Source organism: Sylvia atricapilla, chromosome 6, assembly GCF_009819655.1.
Source record: "Sylvia atricapilla isolate bSylAtr1 chromosome 6, bSylAtr1.pri, whole genome shotgun sequence".
Lineage (NCBI taxonomy): Eukaryota > Metazoa > Chordata > Aves > Passeriformes > Sylviidae > Sylvia > Sylvia atricapilla.
In genome coordinates this window covers 36,493,637-36,506,373 of record NC_089145.1, presented here as the reverse complement: position 1 = coordinate 36,506,373, position 12,737 = coordinate 36,493,637, and the positions used below count along the sequence as shown (strand labels likewise).

The 12,737-nt window shown below is 49.0% G+C and overlaps 1 protein-coding gene across 1 annotated transcript in view; it reads left to right on the top strand.

The window, feature by feature from the left end:
* Positions 1-4,619: 4,619 nt before the first annotated feature.
* TXNDC16 (thioredoxin domain containing 16) overlaps positions 4,620-12,737 on the top strand; it is a 32,396-nt gene continuing 24,278 nt past the window's right edge. Inside the window, exons 1-9 of the mRNA XM_066321520.1 lie at positions 4,620-4,819; positions 5,762-5,844; positions 6,582-6,655; positions 7,482-7,556; positions 7,855-7,976; positions 8,462-8,552; positions 10,491-10,647; positions 11,708-11,874; positions 12,196-12,256. Of these exons, the coding sequence (XP_066177617.1) occupies positions 4,651-4,819; positions 5,762-5,844; positions 6,582-6,655; positions 7,482-7,556; positions 7,855-7,976; positions 8,462-8,552; positions 10,491-10,647; positions 11,708-11,874; positions 12,196-12,256 (999 nt within the window). The 5' untranslated portion in view covers positions 4,620-4,650. The remainder of the gene's footprint in view (positions 4,820-5,761; positions 5,845-6,581; positions 6,656-7,481; positions 7,557-7,854; positions 7,977-8,461; positions 8,553-10,490; positions 10,648-11,707; positions 11,875-12,195; positions 12,257-12,737) is intronic.

Below are 12,737 nucleotides of genomic sequence, written 5' to 3'. Positions count from 1 at the left end.
TCCAACCTGTATGATTCCATGCTGCAGACTGTCTGCTGTGCACGGGAATCAGAGCCCTCCTCTCCAGCCGTGGACAGAGGCGAAGGCTGCAGCGTGTCCCTCCTGCAGCCCTGGATAGCAAGTGTGACCTAGCTGCTGGGAAATTAGACCTGGAAGTGAAAATGAAAGTGAAACTCTTCTGAAAGTGGCAGGATAAGGGGCAGCATGGGAGCATCAAAAATCCAGGCAAAAAATCCTGCAAAAATCCAGGTGAAGCACACTGGTCAACAGGCTGGGATGCATTTAGATGTTCAGCAAAGGATCCCTGGGCTTCAGGCTGCTCCCACAGCTGCCCCTGTAGGCAGTAGGGAGATGGAGTGAGTGCAAAGGGCCATGATTATTTTAGTCCCATAATTGCAGGCTCATCCCAAAGTTCTGGAGAAGCTGTTATTCCAGCTTCTGTTATTTATCTCACTGTTATTTCAGCTCCAAATGCTGGGGAATTGTAGCTCTACTACCCTACTCTAATCAGTTGTATCCAAGAACTCACCTTTGGAAAATTTGAAAGGAGTTGGGTTGAGCTCTATGCCAGCTAATTGGGTAATGATAATGAACCTGTGATAATTATCATGGGTTTGTGATAATTAACTTGTTGGCTGTGCAGAAAAGTCTGGAGCAGGGAAGTGTAGTGAAAAATATCAGAAGTCAATACAATTCCAGACAAGGAGTCATGGCTTAGGTTGGAAGGGATCTTAAACACATCCAGTTCCACTCCTGCTATGGTAGGGACACCTTTCCATTATCCCAGGTTGCTCCAAGCTGGCCTTGGACGCTGCCAGGGATCCAGGAGCAGCTACAGCTTCTCTGTGCCGGGGCCTCGCCACCCTCACAGCCAAGAATTCCTTCCCAATATTCCATCCAACCCTGCCCTCTGGCAGTGGGAAGCCATTCCCCCTTGGGGAATGATTTGACTCAATGATCTTAGAAGGCTTTTCCAACTTTAAGGATTCTGTCATTTTTCTGGGCCACCTAAAGGAAACTTGTTTGCATGGACAAAAATATGAGGAGAGCCATCAGTGTTCTTCTCTGCCTTGCATTGTAGAGCAGCAGCAGGAGGGATATTTGTGCTGGGACATCCAGGTGAGCTGGTGAGAGAGCTTCAGCCTGTCCATCCTGCTGTAGTTAAAGGATTGAGTCAGCTCCACATGGATTTGGGATCTGGTTTGTGTCCTTCCTGCCAGGAAATCTGGGAGAGCAGCTCCCTGGTTAAGTGCTGCCAGAAGGGCAGGGTAAGCAGGTGACAATCCTGCTAAAAATCTGTGCCAGCAGGGTGTGGGTGAATGTCCTGCTGCAGAGAGAGGCTTGATTTGGGGCAATCAGCTCAGGAGAGCTCCAAGTGACTCCATTTAGGAGCATCCTAATGTTCCTGGTTTAGGAACATCTACCTAGGGAGTTAAAACTTACCAGCTGAGGCCTCTGCAGGCTGGGAGAGAATGGAATGGGATAAAATTAACAAGGAGCAACAGGGTAGTCTGTTTCTGGGGAGACACTAGCACAGGATTCCTAGAGAAGCTGGGGCTGCCCCTGGTTTCCTGGAAGTGTCCAAAGCCAGGTTGGGTGGAGCTTGAAGCACCCTGGGATAGCGGAAGTTGCCCCTGCCCATGACAAGGTAGGAACCTTCTTTTTAAGGTCCCTTCCAACCCCGTCCATGCTGGGATTCTGTGATGATATTTGGACAAGACAAAGTGTAGATTTTACATCACTGGCATTAAATCACATTACATCACTGGTGGTGTTTCTGCTGAGTCCAAGGAAGCCCATGGATGATGGAAGGTAGCACCAGCTGGCTGTGCAGTCCATAATTCCAGTAGGACAGCAGTTCATCCTTGTCTTGCGACTCTTAAATCCCACAACACCCTCCCTGGAGGAAGCTCATCTTCCTCAGTGGTAAATCTTGGCAGCTGAGATCTGTGTGAGGAAAAGTGTCACGGAAAGCAGCTGGGATCAGAGGTGATCCCAGCCCATGGATTCCACTGGAGGGCTCCCAAGCAAAACTGATGTGGCACAAGCAATTTATGCCCCCACAAGAGTTTGGGCTGGCTTTCTCTGATGGATTTGGTTTCACTTCAGGTCACCTACAGTGACCTTAACCACCTTGCCTGGGTCTGCCTTGGAATTCTGACAGTGGAAACATGGACCAGGCCTGGTATTCCCTCAGTGCTGTGCTAGGCTGTCCCTTGTCCCTGGGCTTAAGGTTTCCCAGCAGTGACCCAGAGCTGGTTCACACATCCATGGTATTTTCACACATCTCTGGTAATCCTGCAAGTGTCAGTGATACAGGCTTCTGGCTATTTCCAGCCCTGGGGTGTTAATTTTCCATTGATGGGCAAGAGGTAACAGAGGAAATGGCCTAAAGCTGAATATTCAGGTGTGGGTTGATGGGGAGCAGAGGGAAGCTGCTGGGCAGGATGGAGTGATGAGGAGGTGAGCAGGGAAGGGGTGAGTACACATTTTTCCCTGGACCCCAGAATGGTTTGGGTTGGAAGGCACCTTAAAATCCAATCTCATTCAAACACTTTTCTCTGTCTCAGGCTGCTCCAAGCACTGGCCTTAGACACTTTCAGGGCAGCCACAGCTTTTCTAGGCAACCTGTGCCAGAGCCTCACCACCCTCACAGGGAAGAATTTCTTCCCGGTGTCCCATCCATCATTGCCCTCTGGCAGAGAGAAGCCATTCCCTGTGTCCAGTCCCTCCATCCTAGGTCCCTCTCCAGCTCTCCTGGAACCCCCTTAGGCACTGGAATGGGCTCTGAGCTCTCCTTGGGGGCTGGAGTTATGTTTTAAACTGCTGACCTTCTCCTCCAGGTATAATTCTGTGACATCTTTGAGTCCTTGGAGGCTGCTCCTCTTCCTTCCTTGACTGTGAGCTCTCCCATTTGACCTGAGCTTGTTCCCACGTGCCAGGATTGTTTTTTTTTCCATCCTGCCGTAGCCAAGTTTGTCATTTAATAAACATCACCCCCCCCGCCCCAAGCCTGATCTCTGTAAGCCAGGGGAACAGATGGGAGGGCACGGGACCAGAAATGCCTGACACTGCCCAAAGCTGGAAAGGAGACAACTGGAGATTTTGAGATGAAAAGAAAAAAAAAAATAATGTGTTTCCTGCTCTGTTGTGCCTTCAGGCCTGATCCAAACCCCTCAGCTCCTGGAGAAGGAGCCTGTGAAGGCTGAGTGTGCCTGTCAGTAACTCCTGACTCCTGGGGCATGGCTTTCCCTGCTTGTTTTTGGAGTGTTTGAGCTTGGGTTGATCCCAGGGCAGCCGTGGTGAGCTCTGCCAGGGTGTTGGAGGGAGTGACAGCCCATGGACACAGGGGTGTTTGTTGAGGGAAGCAGCTGCAGCTCGTGATGTAAATTCTGTGTGGATTCAGTCCCAGCTTTGTCCCTTTGTTGAGCAGGGAGCAGCCACGCTCCAGCAGCAGAGAGCAATCCCGTAGGAGCAGGCTGGGAAGGAATGGAGGGGGAAGAAGTTGGTTTCTCATCCTTTAACCTTCTCACACCATCTGCCATGACCTGAAGTGAGCAGAATCCCAAAATCCCAGATTGGTTTAGTTTGGGAAGGACCTTAAAGATGATCTTGTGCCATCCCAGGGGCAGGCACACTTCCCACCAAAATCAATCTGTTCAGGAAAATTCACATTTAATAAATATATTCTCTGGGAAAGTCAAGGTGGTTACTAAGAAGTGGCAAAATAAGTAGCCAGAAGCCGAAAAGAATTTACAGAATTCTTGTCTTATTGCTACACATATTTTAGGTCAAGGGTAATCTGATTTTTTAATTAATCCTTTAAAGGTTAAATTGTATAGAATGTCTGATCACAGAGTAAAGAAAAAACCCAGCAGTATATATAAAAATAGCATCCATTTAAGTTACATAAATCCTTATAAATATAAGAGAGAAATCAGTTATTCTATAAAAAAAATAATTCAGAACATGTGTTCCTGAAGCACCAGCAGAACATCCTCATGCTAAGGACTTCAGCTAGAAAATCTTTATAAATATACCTGCGAAATTCTTCCTCACTCTGACCAGAAACAAGTGTCAGAAGATGCACATTTCTATTTTGCACCGCAACAGGAGCTCTCCCATTTGAATCTCAAATAGCCATTTGGTTTTTGGCAACCACAACGTGTCCCATCCCTTTGCAAACACCTTTCAGGGCCACATAAATTCTATTGGCATCCTCGAAGCTTTTGAGCAGGAATTGAGACAGTTTGGGCGGGGGTTTGTGGATGATGCTGTCACTGCTTTGATGCCTCTGCATGGAATTTTTGTTTGACTCAAAAGAAATAAAGAGGAGGGAAGGAAAACAGCCCTAAGCTGAAAGCACTGAGGGTCTGTGCACTTGAAGGTGCCACTCAGAGGGAAGAGAGTGGCCTCTGCTGTCCTCTTTGCAATTGTCTGAGTCACCTGTGGATTGAGTGACTACTTCATAATATCCTCAAGATGTGTGTGTCATATTAATAATAATTTCCACAGTTGGAAATTATAGTCATGTAATAGAGACTAAAACAGAGAAACACTCATCTATGTATTTGTGTGTGTTTATGTATATTTTTCTTTCATTTTTTCCCCCTAGTTATGACTCTCCTGTGCCTGTAGCTGGGATTAGCCATGTCAGCCCAAAAGGACAGATGGATTTCTTGCTTGGTTTTCCTTCTCTTCTGTGTCTCCTCCATCCCAAAATGTGGAAGTGCCAGCCTGCAGCAGGAGCCAAGCCCCCAGCACTATTTCAGTGGCTTGGAAGCTGGAAAAACATCCTTGGCTTTTTTCACCCCCAGTGGTACGTGTTTAATGTGAGTTTCCATCAGTCTGGAGGCTCAGCAGGGTTTGGGTGAGAGTGGAATGATCACAGAATCACGGGATGATTTGAGTTGGAAGGATGTTAAATCCCATCCACTCCCACCCCTGTTCCATGGGCAGGGACATCTTCCACTGTCCCAGGCTGCTCCAAGCTCTTTCCAGCCCAGCCTTGGAGACTGCCAGGGATCCAGGGACAGCTTCTCTGGGAATTCTACCTCAGACTCTCCCCACCCTCCCAGCCAGGAATTCTTTCCCAGTATTCCATCTCTCCCTGCCCTCTGGCAGTGGGAAGCCATTCCCTGTGTCCTGTTACTCCATCCCTTGTAAAGAGTCTCTCTTTATCTTTCTTGTCTCCTTCAGGCACTGGAAGGCTGCAATTAACTCACCCCAGAGCCTTCTGTTTTCCAGCTCTCTGCTTTTCCTCAGAACTGCTCCATTCCTCTAATCAACTTGTGGCCTTCCTCAGTGAAGAGGCAGTTCTTGAGATTTTTAAACCCAAAGTGGTTTTGAAGAGCTGGTCAGGCTCTGTGTTTCCACAGTTCCAAGTTCTCCTGACAGGCAGAGACCTTTTGTTTTGGGTTCTTTCCTTGCTGTCCTCAGGCACAGTCCTTCAAACATCTTCATTCATTTTCTGGATTATTTTCTGGAGATACTGTGGAGGAGAAAGCCAGTCTCCTAAGGAATTTTCCCCTCTTCCATAATACCTGCTAGAAAAAGGAGAATCCCTTTCATGAGGGAGAACTAAAGGCTGTCATGGATTAGAAGATCCTTGACCTTGCTTTCGTTCTTCATGATCCCAGGGTGTGGTTTCCCAAAGACATTGGCTTGGGCTGAGGAACATCTCCCACATCTCAGTGTGTAGCAGGAGGATTGCTCTTCACCCTGAGGACTTGGAGAGGATTTTTTTTTGTGTGTATTTCAGTTTCTCCTGGTGCCCAGCCCTTCCTGGAGCAGATTGAGAGCTCAGCTGAGGCCCTCCAGGACTATGGTGTTTCCGTGGTGAAGGTAAATGGGGCTCAGGGAAGCTGCTGGGTGGGATGGAGTGAGTAGGAGATGAGCAGGGAAGGGATGAGCACAGATTTTTCATAGACTTGTGGACTCACAGAACAGCTTTGGGTTTCAGGGACCTTAAATCTCATCTCTTTCCACTTCACCTTCCATGGGCATGGACACCTTTCACTATCCTGGATTGCTCCAAGCTCTGTCCAGCCTGGCTGGAACATTTCCAGGGATGTAAAATCCACAATTTCTCTGGGCAGCCTGTTCCAGTGTCCATGTTCCATGATGGATGAGGTTGGTTAACTTCTTTTCAGCTCAGTGCAATAAATATTTCATACAAAGGAATTTTTAGCTGAAATTTTATGCAGATTCACACGAGGAAATTACAAATTCAGGCAAGTGTAATTAGACTCTAAGAAGTGCTTATATATTTATATTTGGATTTATTTAGTTTCCTCCAGCTATAGACCAAGTTCAGTAAGGAAGGACTGATCTGTCACTTCAAATATGCTGGGCAAATATGATCATGGGGTCTTTTGATCCCATCTGACCCAGAGCAGCAGGCTGAGCTGGAAAACTGAAATACAAACTTTACTCTCTAGCTCTGCTCTTCATTTTGGTGGATTTTCCCTCCCAGACAGTTTGGAAAGGCTGGATTTACACTCCTGAATGGAAGAAAGCTGTAGGGGGTGTGTGTGGTCATTGTGGGAATGAGTCTGTACTTACACATATTTGCTGTGTAGGTGAATTGTCCCAAAGAGGATGTCTCAAGATATTGTGGGAAAGAAAATGCGTTAAGGAAAGCCTTCCTGTTCAGGTGAGGGGCATTTCTGGGCACTGCACTGGGATTTCTTTCCAGTGCAAATGTTTGAAGGAAACACTGTCAGCAGAGATGTCTGTGAGGGAATGAGAGGACCCCTGAGGACAACAGTGACCTGCATAGTTCAGCCATAGGTACCCCCAAAATTCCAACACTGGCAGAGGAGATGCTTTGTCCTCAGTGTGAATTCTCTCATCCTGCCCCAGGTTCCTTGGAGCAGCAGAGGGATGAGCTGTGGAATGAAGCCACAGAAGAAACCCTCTATCAGTGTTCCTCTGACCTCCCATCCCCAGAGCTATACTCAGGCCACAAGATTTTGGGTCTAGTCAAAAAAAGAAACACTTTTTAGTGCTCTCCTTGTTGGTGGGGTTAACTCTTCTGCCCTGGATGGGGAGGCTCAGCTCCTGGTCTCTCCAAGAGTTGTCGCCTGGAAACTCTTCCATGCTATTAGCTCAGTCCTCATTAACTTGTACTGATAATCATGGAATAATTAAGGTTGGAAAAGACCTTTAAGGTCATCAACTCCAACCATTCCAAAGACCTTTAAGGTCATCAACTTCAACCATTCCAAGGACCCTTTAGGATCATCAAGTCCAGCCCTTCCCCCAGCACTGCCAAGGCCACCATATCCCCAAGTGCAGCAGGAACCTGCTCAACCAGGCTTGAATGATTCCTAGCTCAGATCAAAGACCTCTCAAGTGTGTTCTGCCATTTCTCCATCATCCTTCCTCTCCTTCTGTGCCTGCCTTGGCTCCCTTTTCCCATGTTATCCATGCAGTGACTCTCTCTCAGTCCCTTTGGTGACTCTCTCTTCCCTCCGCAGAGGAAGCCGCCTGATCCGAGAGTTCCCCACCGACGCCCTGTTCGACGTGAACTCCATTGTCGCCAACATTCTCTTGTGAGTCCAGACCACGTCCCACTCTCTGAAATCCTCTTCCTTTCTATTCCCACTTAAATGCCAATCCCAGGTATTCCAGAGGCTGCTCTCAGTCAGGTTTCTTCGTTATGGTTTGATCTTGTTAAATTTTTTCCCTTGAGGCAACTCACCAGCACACACCTGGGCACCTCCAGTTGGCTGTGAATCCTTAATCTGACAGCCAGAAGCTAGCATTTTACTCTGTTTTTCTCATCATGGTTGTGTGGCTGCAAATTTACTCTTCAGCCAGTTGCTAATGAGGTTTCTTCTGCCTCCTCAGTGCCCTGCTCTTTAATGAAGTTAAATATGTCGAAACACTAGCAGATCTTGAGAACATTGAAAATGTGTTGAAAGGGAAGTCCAACATGGTCTTTGCCTATGTACCAGCTACTGGGACAGCAGGTATGGACACTCAGCTTTTCATCTTTCCTCTCTTCCCGCAGCCTTTTTTTGGTAGAATATCCAGGGACTGAGTTTGTGACCCAAATTCCTGCAAATGGAAACCTGAAAGGGCCACCCAGCCACAAGATCTCTACTTCCATATGTCTTACTTTTACAAGACAAGTTGCACCAGAGAAGTTTTGCTGGAAGCATAAACCTTGAGAGGACTTGGAGAGGGAAAGCAAGTCAGTGGTTGATGTCTTAAAAATAATAAATCCCTGGGCAGATCTCTGGCTCTGCAGTGGAATGGAATCGCACACAGCACTTGTTTGCTGGGGATCAGGAATGGGATCCAGCTCCAGTTTCTCACTTCCCTTCACAGTGTGTTTTCAGACAGATGTTGTACAGTTTCTGAAAGCCTGGGAATTGATATTTGCACCTGGGAAGGATGAAACAGGAGATGTGGAGGGAGCAGAGCTGAGTTCACCTTGCCTTTCCCTTTGCAGAGCACAGAGCTGTGATGGAGGCAGCTTTTGTCTATGGCACCATCCACCAGTTTGTCCTGACAACTGAGGCAGCTCTGCTGAAAGTCACCAGGTACATCCAGACTCACCCTCAGCATGGAGAGCTACTTCCATGCACTGTGTGCCTCACTCCTAGTGATTAGGATGTTGTGCCAAGGCTGGACAGTCAGATCTATTTTCCAAAAGGTGCTGGGTGTGTTCTTGGCCTTGGAGTAGCCTTGCTGTTTGTGGCTGTATTGGATGGGATTTCACAGGAGAAGAACCCTCTTGTCTCCTTTCCATGGCTGATGGATCAAACCTCAGCCATGGGTTTTCAGGAGAGTTGATGTTAAAATCCAAAAGCACTCCCACCTTGTGCTGGGATATCCAAGAGCAAGAACTGTAGCACTGCTCATGGATTTGGGGATTCCCATCCCATGGCCTCAGTGGCCACCTCCTTCCCTCGCAGGAGGAGCCGCTTTAGAATGGCAGATCCTTCCATGTCACTGCTGATGTGACCTCTTGCAGCCAGGAATGTGAGGGAGGAAGTGGGAGCATCACACAGGATGTTGTTTCCTCAGCCCACACTGTGCCCAGCTGGCCAGGAGGCCAATGCACCTGGCCTGTACCAGCCTGTGGCTACAGGCCCAGGGCAGTGATTGTCCCCTCGTGCTGGCTTTGCTGAGGCCACACCTCAGATCCTTGGGTCAGTTCTGGGCCCCTCATGACAAGAAACACTGAGGGGCTAGAACATGTCCAGAGAAGGGAATAGAGCTGGGGAAGGGTGTGGAGCACCAGGAGAGGCTGAGGGAGCTGGGAAAGGGGCTGAGCCTGGAGAAAAGGAGGCTCAGGGGGGACTCTATGGCTCTGCACAACTCCCTGCTAGGAGGGGACAAGCAGGGGAGTCAGGCTCTGCTCCCAGGGAACAGGGACAGGAGGAGAGGGAATGGCTTCAGGTTGTTCCAGAGGAGGTTTAGATTGGGTATTAGGGAAAATTCCTTCCTGGAAAGGATTGTCGTGTCAGAACAGGCTGCCCAAGGTAGTGGTGGAGTTCCCATCCGTGGAGGGATTTAAAAGCTGTGTGGATGTGGAACTTGGGGACATGGCTCAGTGATGGCCCCCAACCTTCCTGGGGGAACGATTTGACTCAGCAGTTTTGGAGGGCTTTTCCAACCTTAATAACTCCATAATGATTTTCTTGGGATTTTGTCACAGGTGACACCAGGGCAGGCACCAGGGTGGCCGTTCCCACCAAGGATGCCATTCTACCTTGCAGGATTTCGGGGAATTGTGCTGTGGCTCCCACTAGATGGCATGGTTGTCATTGCACAGGAATCGCCTTAATTCTGCTTTAAAGCAGCGCCGCCACCTCCCGAGCTGCTGAAATGGTGGGAGCTTCTCCAACAGGAACAGCTTCCAGCCAACCGGGGCAGCAGGATTTGAGGTCTTAATAGTGCACTTGGCTCTCATGGAGAGCTCTTAAATCCTTATCTAAATAAGTTGATCGCTGTTTTAGGGGTAAGGAATGGATGCATCAGAAAAGGGAAGTGACTTTCCAGAGTTATGCACAGGCCAACAGCAGTGATGGTGTCACAGCTAACCAGGGACACCTTCCACTATCCCAGGTTGCTGCAAGCCTCATCCAACCTGGCCTGGAACAATTCCAGGGGGAGCCACAGCTTCTCTGGGCACTCTGTGCTTGGGCCTTCCCACCCTCACAGCCAAAACTTCCTTCCCAATATCCCATCCATCCCTACCTTTTGTCAGTGGGAAGCCATTCCCTGTGTCCTGTCCCTTGTCCCTGGTCCATCTCCAGCTCTTCTGGAGCCCCTTTAGGCTCTGGAAGGGGCTCTGAGCTCTCCCTGGAGCCTTCTCCTCTCCAGATGAACACCCTCAGCTCTCCCAGCCTGTTCCACCACCCTGCCAAACCCTGAGCTTGAGGTTAACCTGTGAAATACATCAGCAAACCTGGTCCTTCTGTCAGGACACTTTGAACCCCTGCTCAGGGTGGGTTTTGTGTCCTCTCTCACAGCCAGGATGACCCCGATGTCTCTTCTGCCTGGCTCTTGTTCTGCCACTGCCAGCAGGCCACAGACCCAGCCCAGCCCTGCAGGAGGACAGCCCTGGCACAGCCCCTGACCCTGCTCAGCATCCACAGGCACCTCAAGCTCATGGGAGCGCCACTGGTGGTAGGACTGGGAAGGAGCTGCTGGGGACCTGGGTGAGAGGGCAGGGAGGGATGTGAGGATGAGGGAGGTGAGAGCAGAGAGAAAGGCTGACTCTGGGAATCTGCCCCTTCCAGCGTGGGTCCAGGTGAGGAGCAGGAATCACCTGGTGAAGCTGCCTCACCAATTCGGGGCTGGCCAAAACATAACTAAAATATTGAGGGCATTTTCCAGATGACTCTTAAGCACTGCCCGACTCGATGTGAAGCTTGTTCCAGTGCCCTTGGTAAAGAAACCTTCCTGATGTTCTGTCTAAACCTCCCCTGATGCACCTTTGAACCATTTCCACATATTCCATCCCTGGATACTCTGAAGATCAGTGTTTCCCTCTCCACATCCCCTCAGGAAGCTGTGGAGAGCAATGGGGTCATCCCTCAGCCTCTTTTTTCTCCAAACTAGACAACCCCAAAATCCTCAGCTGCTCCTGTAGGCTCCCTGCAGGAGTTTCAGCACCCTCTGGAATTTGATATCAGTCCTTCACACCTTGGTGTGCACAAGGAACAGGAGGTTCCCTCCTATTTCCTCCTTCCACGGGGCAGAGAACTTCAGCAGCCTCCAGTTGTCATCCCTGCCCATCCAAAAGGATGAGCAGATGAGCTGGGAATGCTCCTTCAGCCATTTTCCTGGATTAGGCCCTTGTAGGGAAAGCACTTCATCAAGCACCTCCGTGCTGTCATGAAGCAGCATGTCCAAGGCAGGAAGGGAAGGATTCCAGCTCTTGCATGTTGTGGCTGGGATTTTCAAACAGCTCCAGGGAATGGATGCCAGGTGAATAAAAATGAGTGGAGATCTGACATCTGGAATTGCCAAACAAAAAGCCCCACACAAAATAAAGCCCAGATTTTAACAGGGAAGATCGTGACATGTTGGAACAGTCTAACTGGAGTTGTGTGGGTTCTGCTTCCGTGGATGTTTTAGAATTGGGGTTGGAAGCTTTTTCCTGAGGATTTCTCTGGCTGGGAAATAGCCGAGGTAACTTCAACTTGTGGAGCTCTGCTGTAGCATAACCCTGGCTGTTCTCTAGACAGAGGTTGCTGAGGATCCAGAGAAGATCTCCACTGTCCACCTGCAGCTTGGGCTGCCCCTGGTGTTCATCCTGAGCCAGAAGGAGACCTATGAGGCTGACAGGAGGACAGCAGAGTTTGTGGCCTGGCAGCTCTTGGGGAAAGCAGGAGTTGCCCTTTTGTCCAGGTATCTCTCTCGGGTGTTTTGGGGCTCTCCTTGCTTTTTGTGGAGTTTCTGAGCTGGGTTACCCCAACACCAGTCAGTGGACTCAATCACACTTGGATGAGAGGCAGTAAAACCAGGCTATATCCTGTGACAGGGTGTTTCATATTTAAGGATTTGTCCAGAATTGTATTAATTTGGAAGCGTTGCTGGCTTAGGGGTGGGAAAATATTCACATTAAGAGAGATTTGGGAGAGGCAACTTAGCACTGATGGAATTAGGGCAGAAAGAGGAGGGGTGACCTTCCATGTCACGCCATCTAATGTTCACCTTGTGTTTTGGAAGGGACCTTGTGGATCTGAATGTTCTGCACCGGTCAAACGTCGCCCTCAAGACACCAGATGAGGTTGGATGCTGGATTTCTTTGTTGGACACCTCTTAGCTCTGGAGAGGGTGGTGGGGTGTTGCTCATCTCTGGTATTAATTCGACAGAATTCACTGAAGCTCAAGGGGAAGCGTCTTTCCCAAGCTACACAGGTTAAAAATTATTAACCTGTGCAACAGGTTATCCAGAGAATCTGTGGATTTCCCATCCCTGGAAGTGTCCAAGGCCAGGCTGGACAGGGCTTGGAGCAACCTAGGTTAATGGAAGGTGTCCTTGCCATGGCAGGGGATGGAGCTGGGTGATTTTTAATGCCCCTTCCATGATTCCATTATTTGGGTGCTGTAGAGCCATTGTGCCTGCTGGGAATGAGAAAACAGCAGGTTTATTTACCAAAACATTGAGTGGCATCTCCACTACACCCTAACACAAGGTTGTGAACAACATCCAAGTGCAAATTCCCCAAAGATTTGGACTTCTGAAGGCCTTAGGAAGGGTGTCAAAA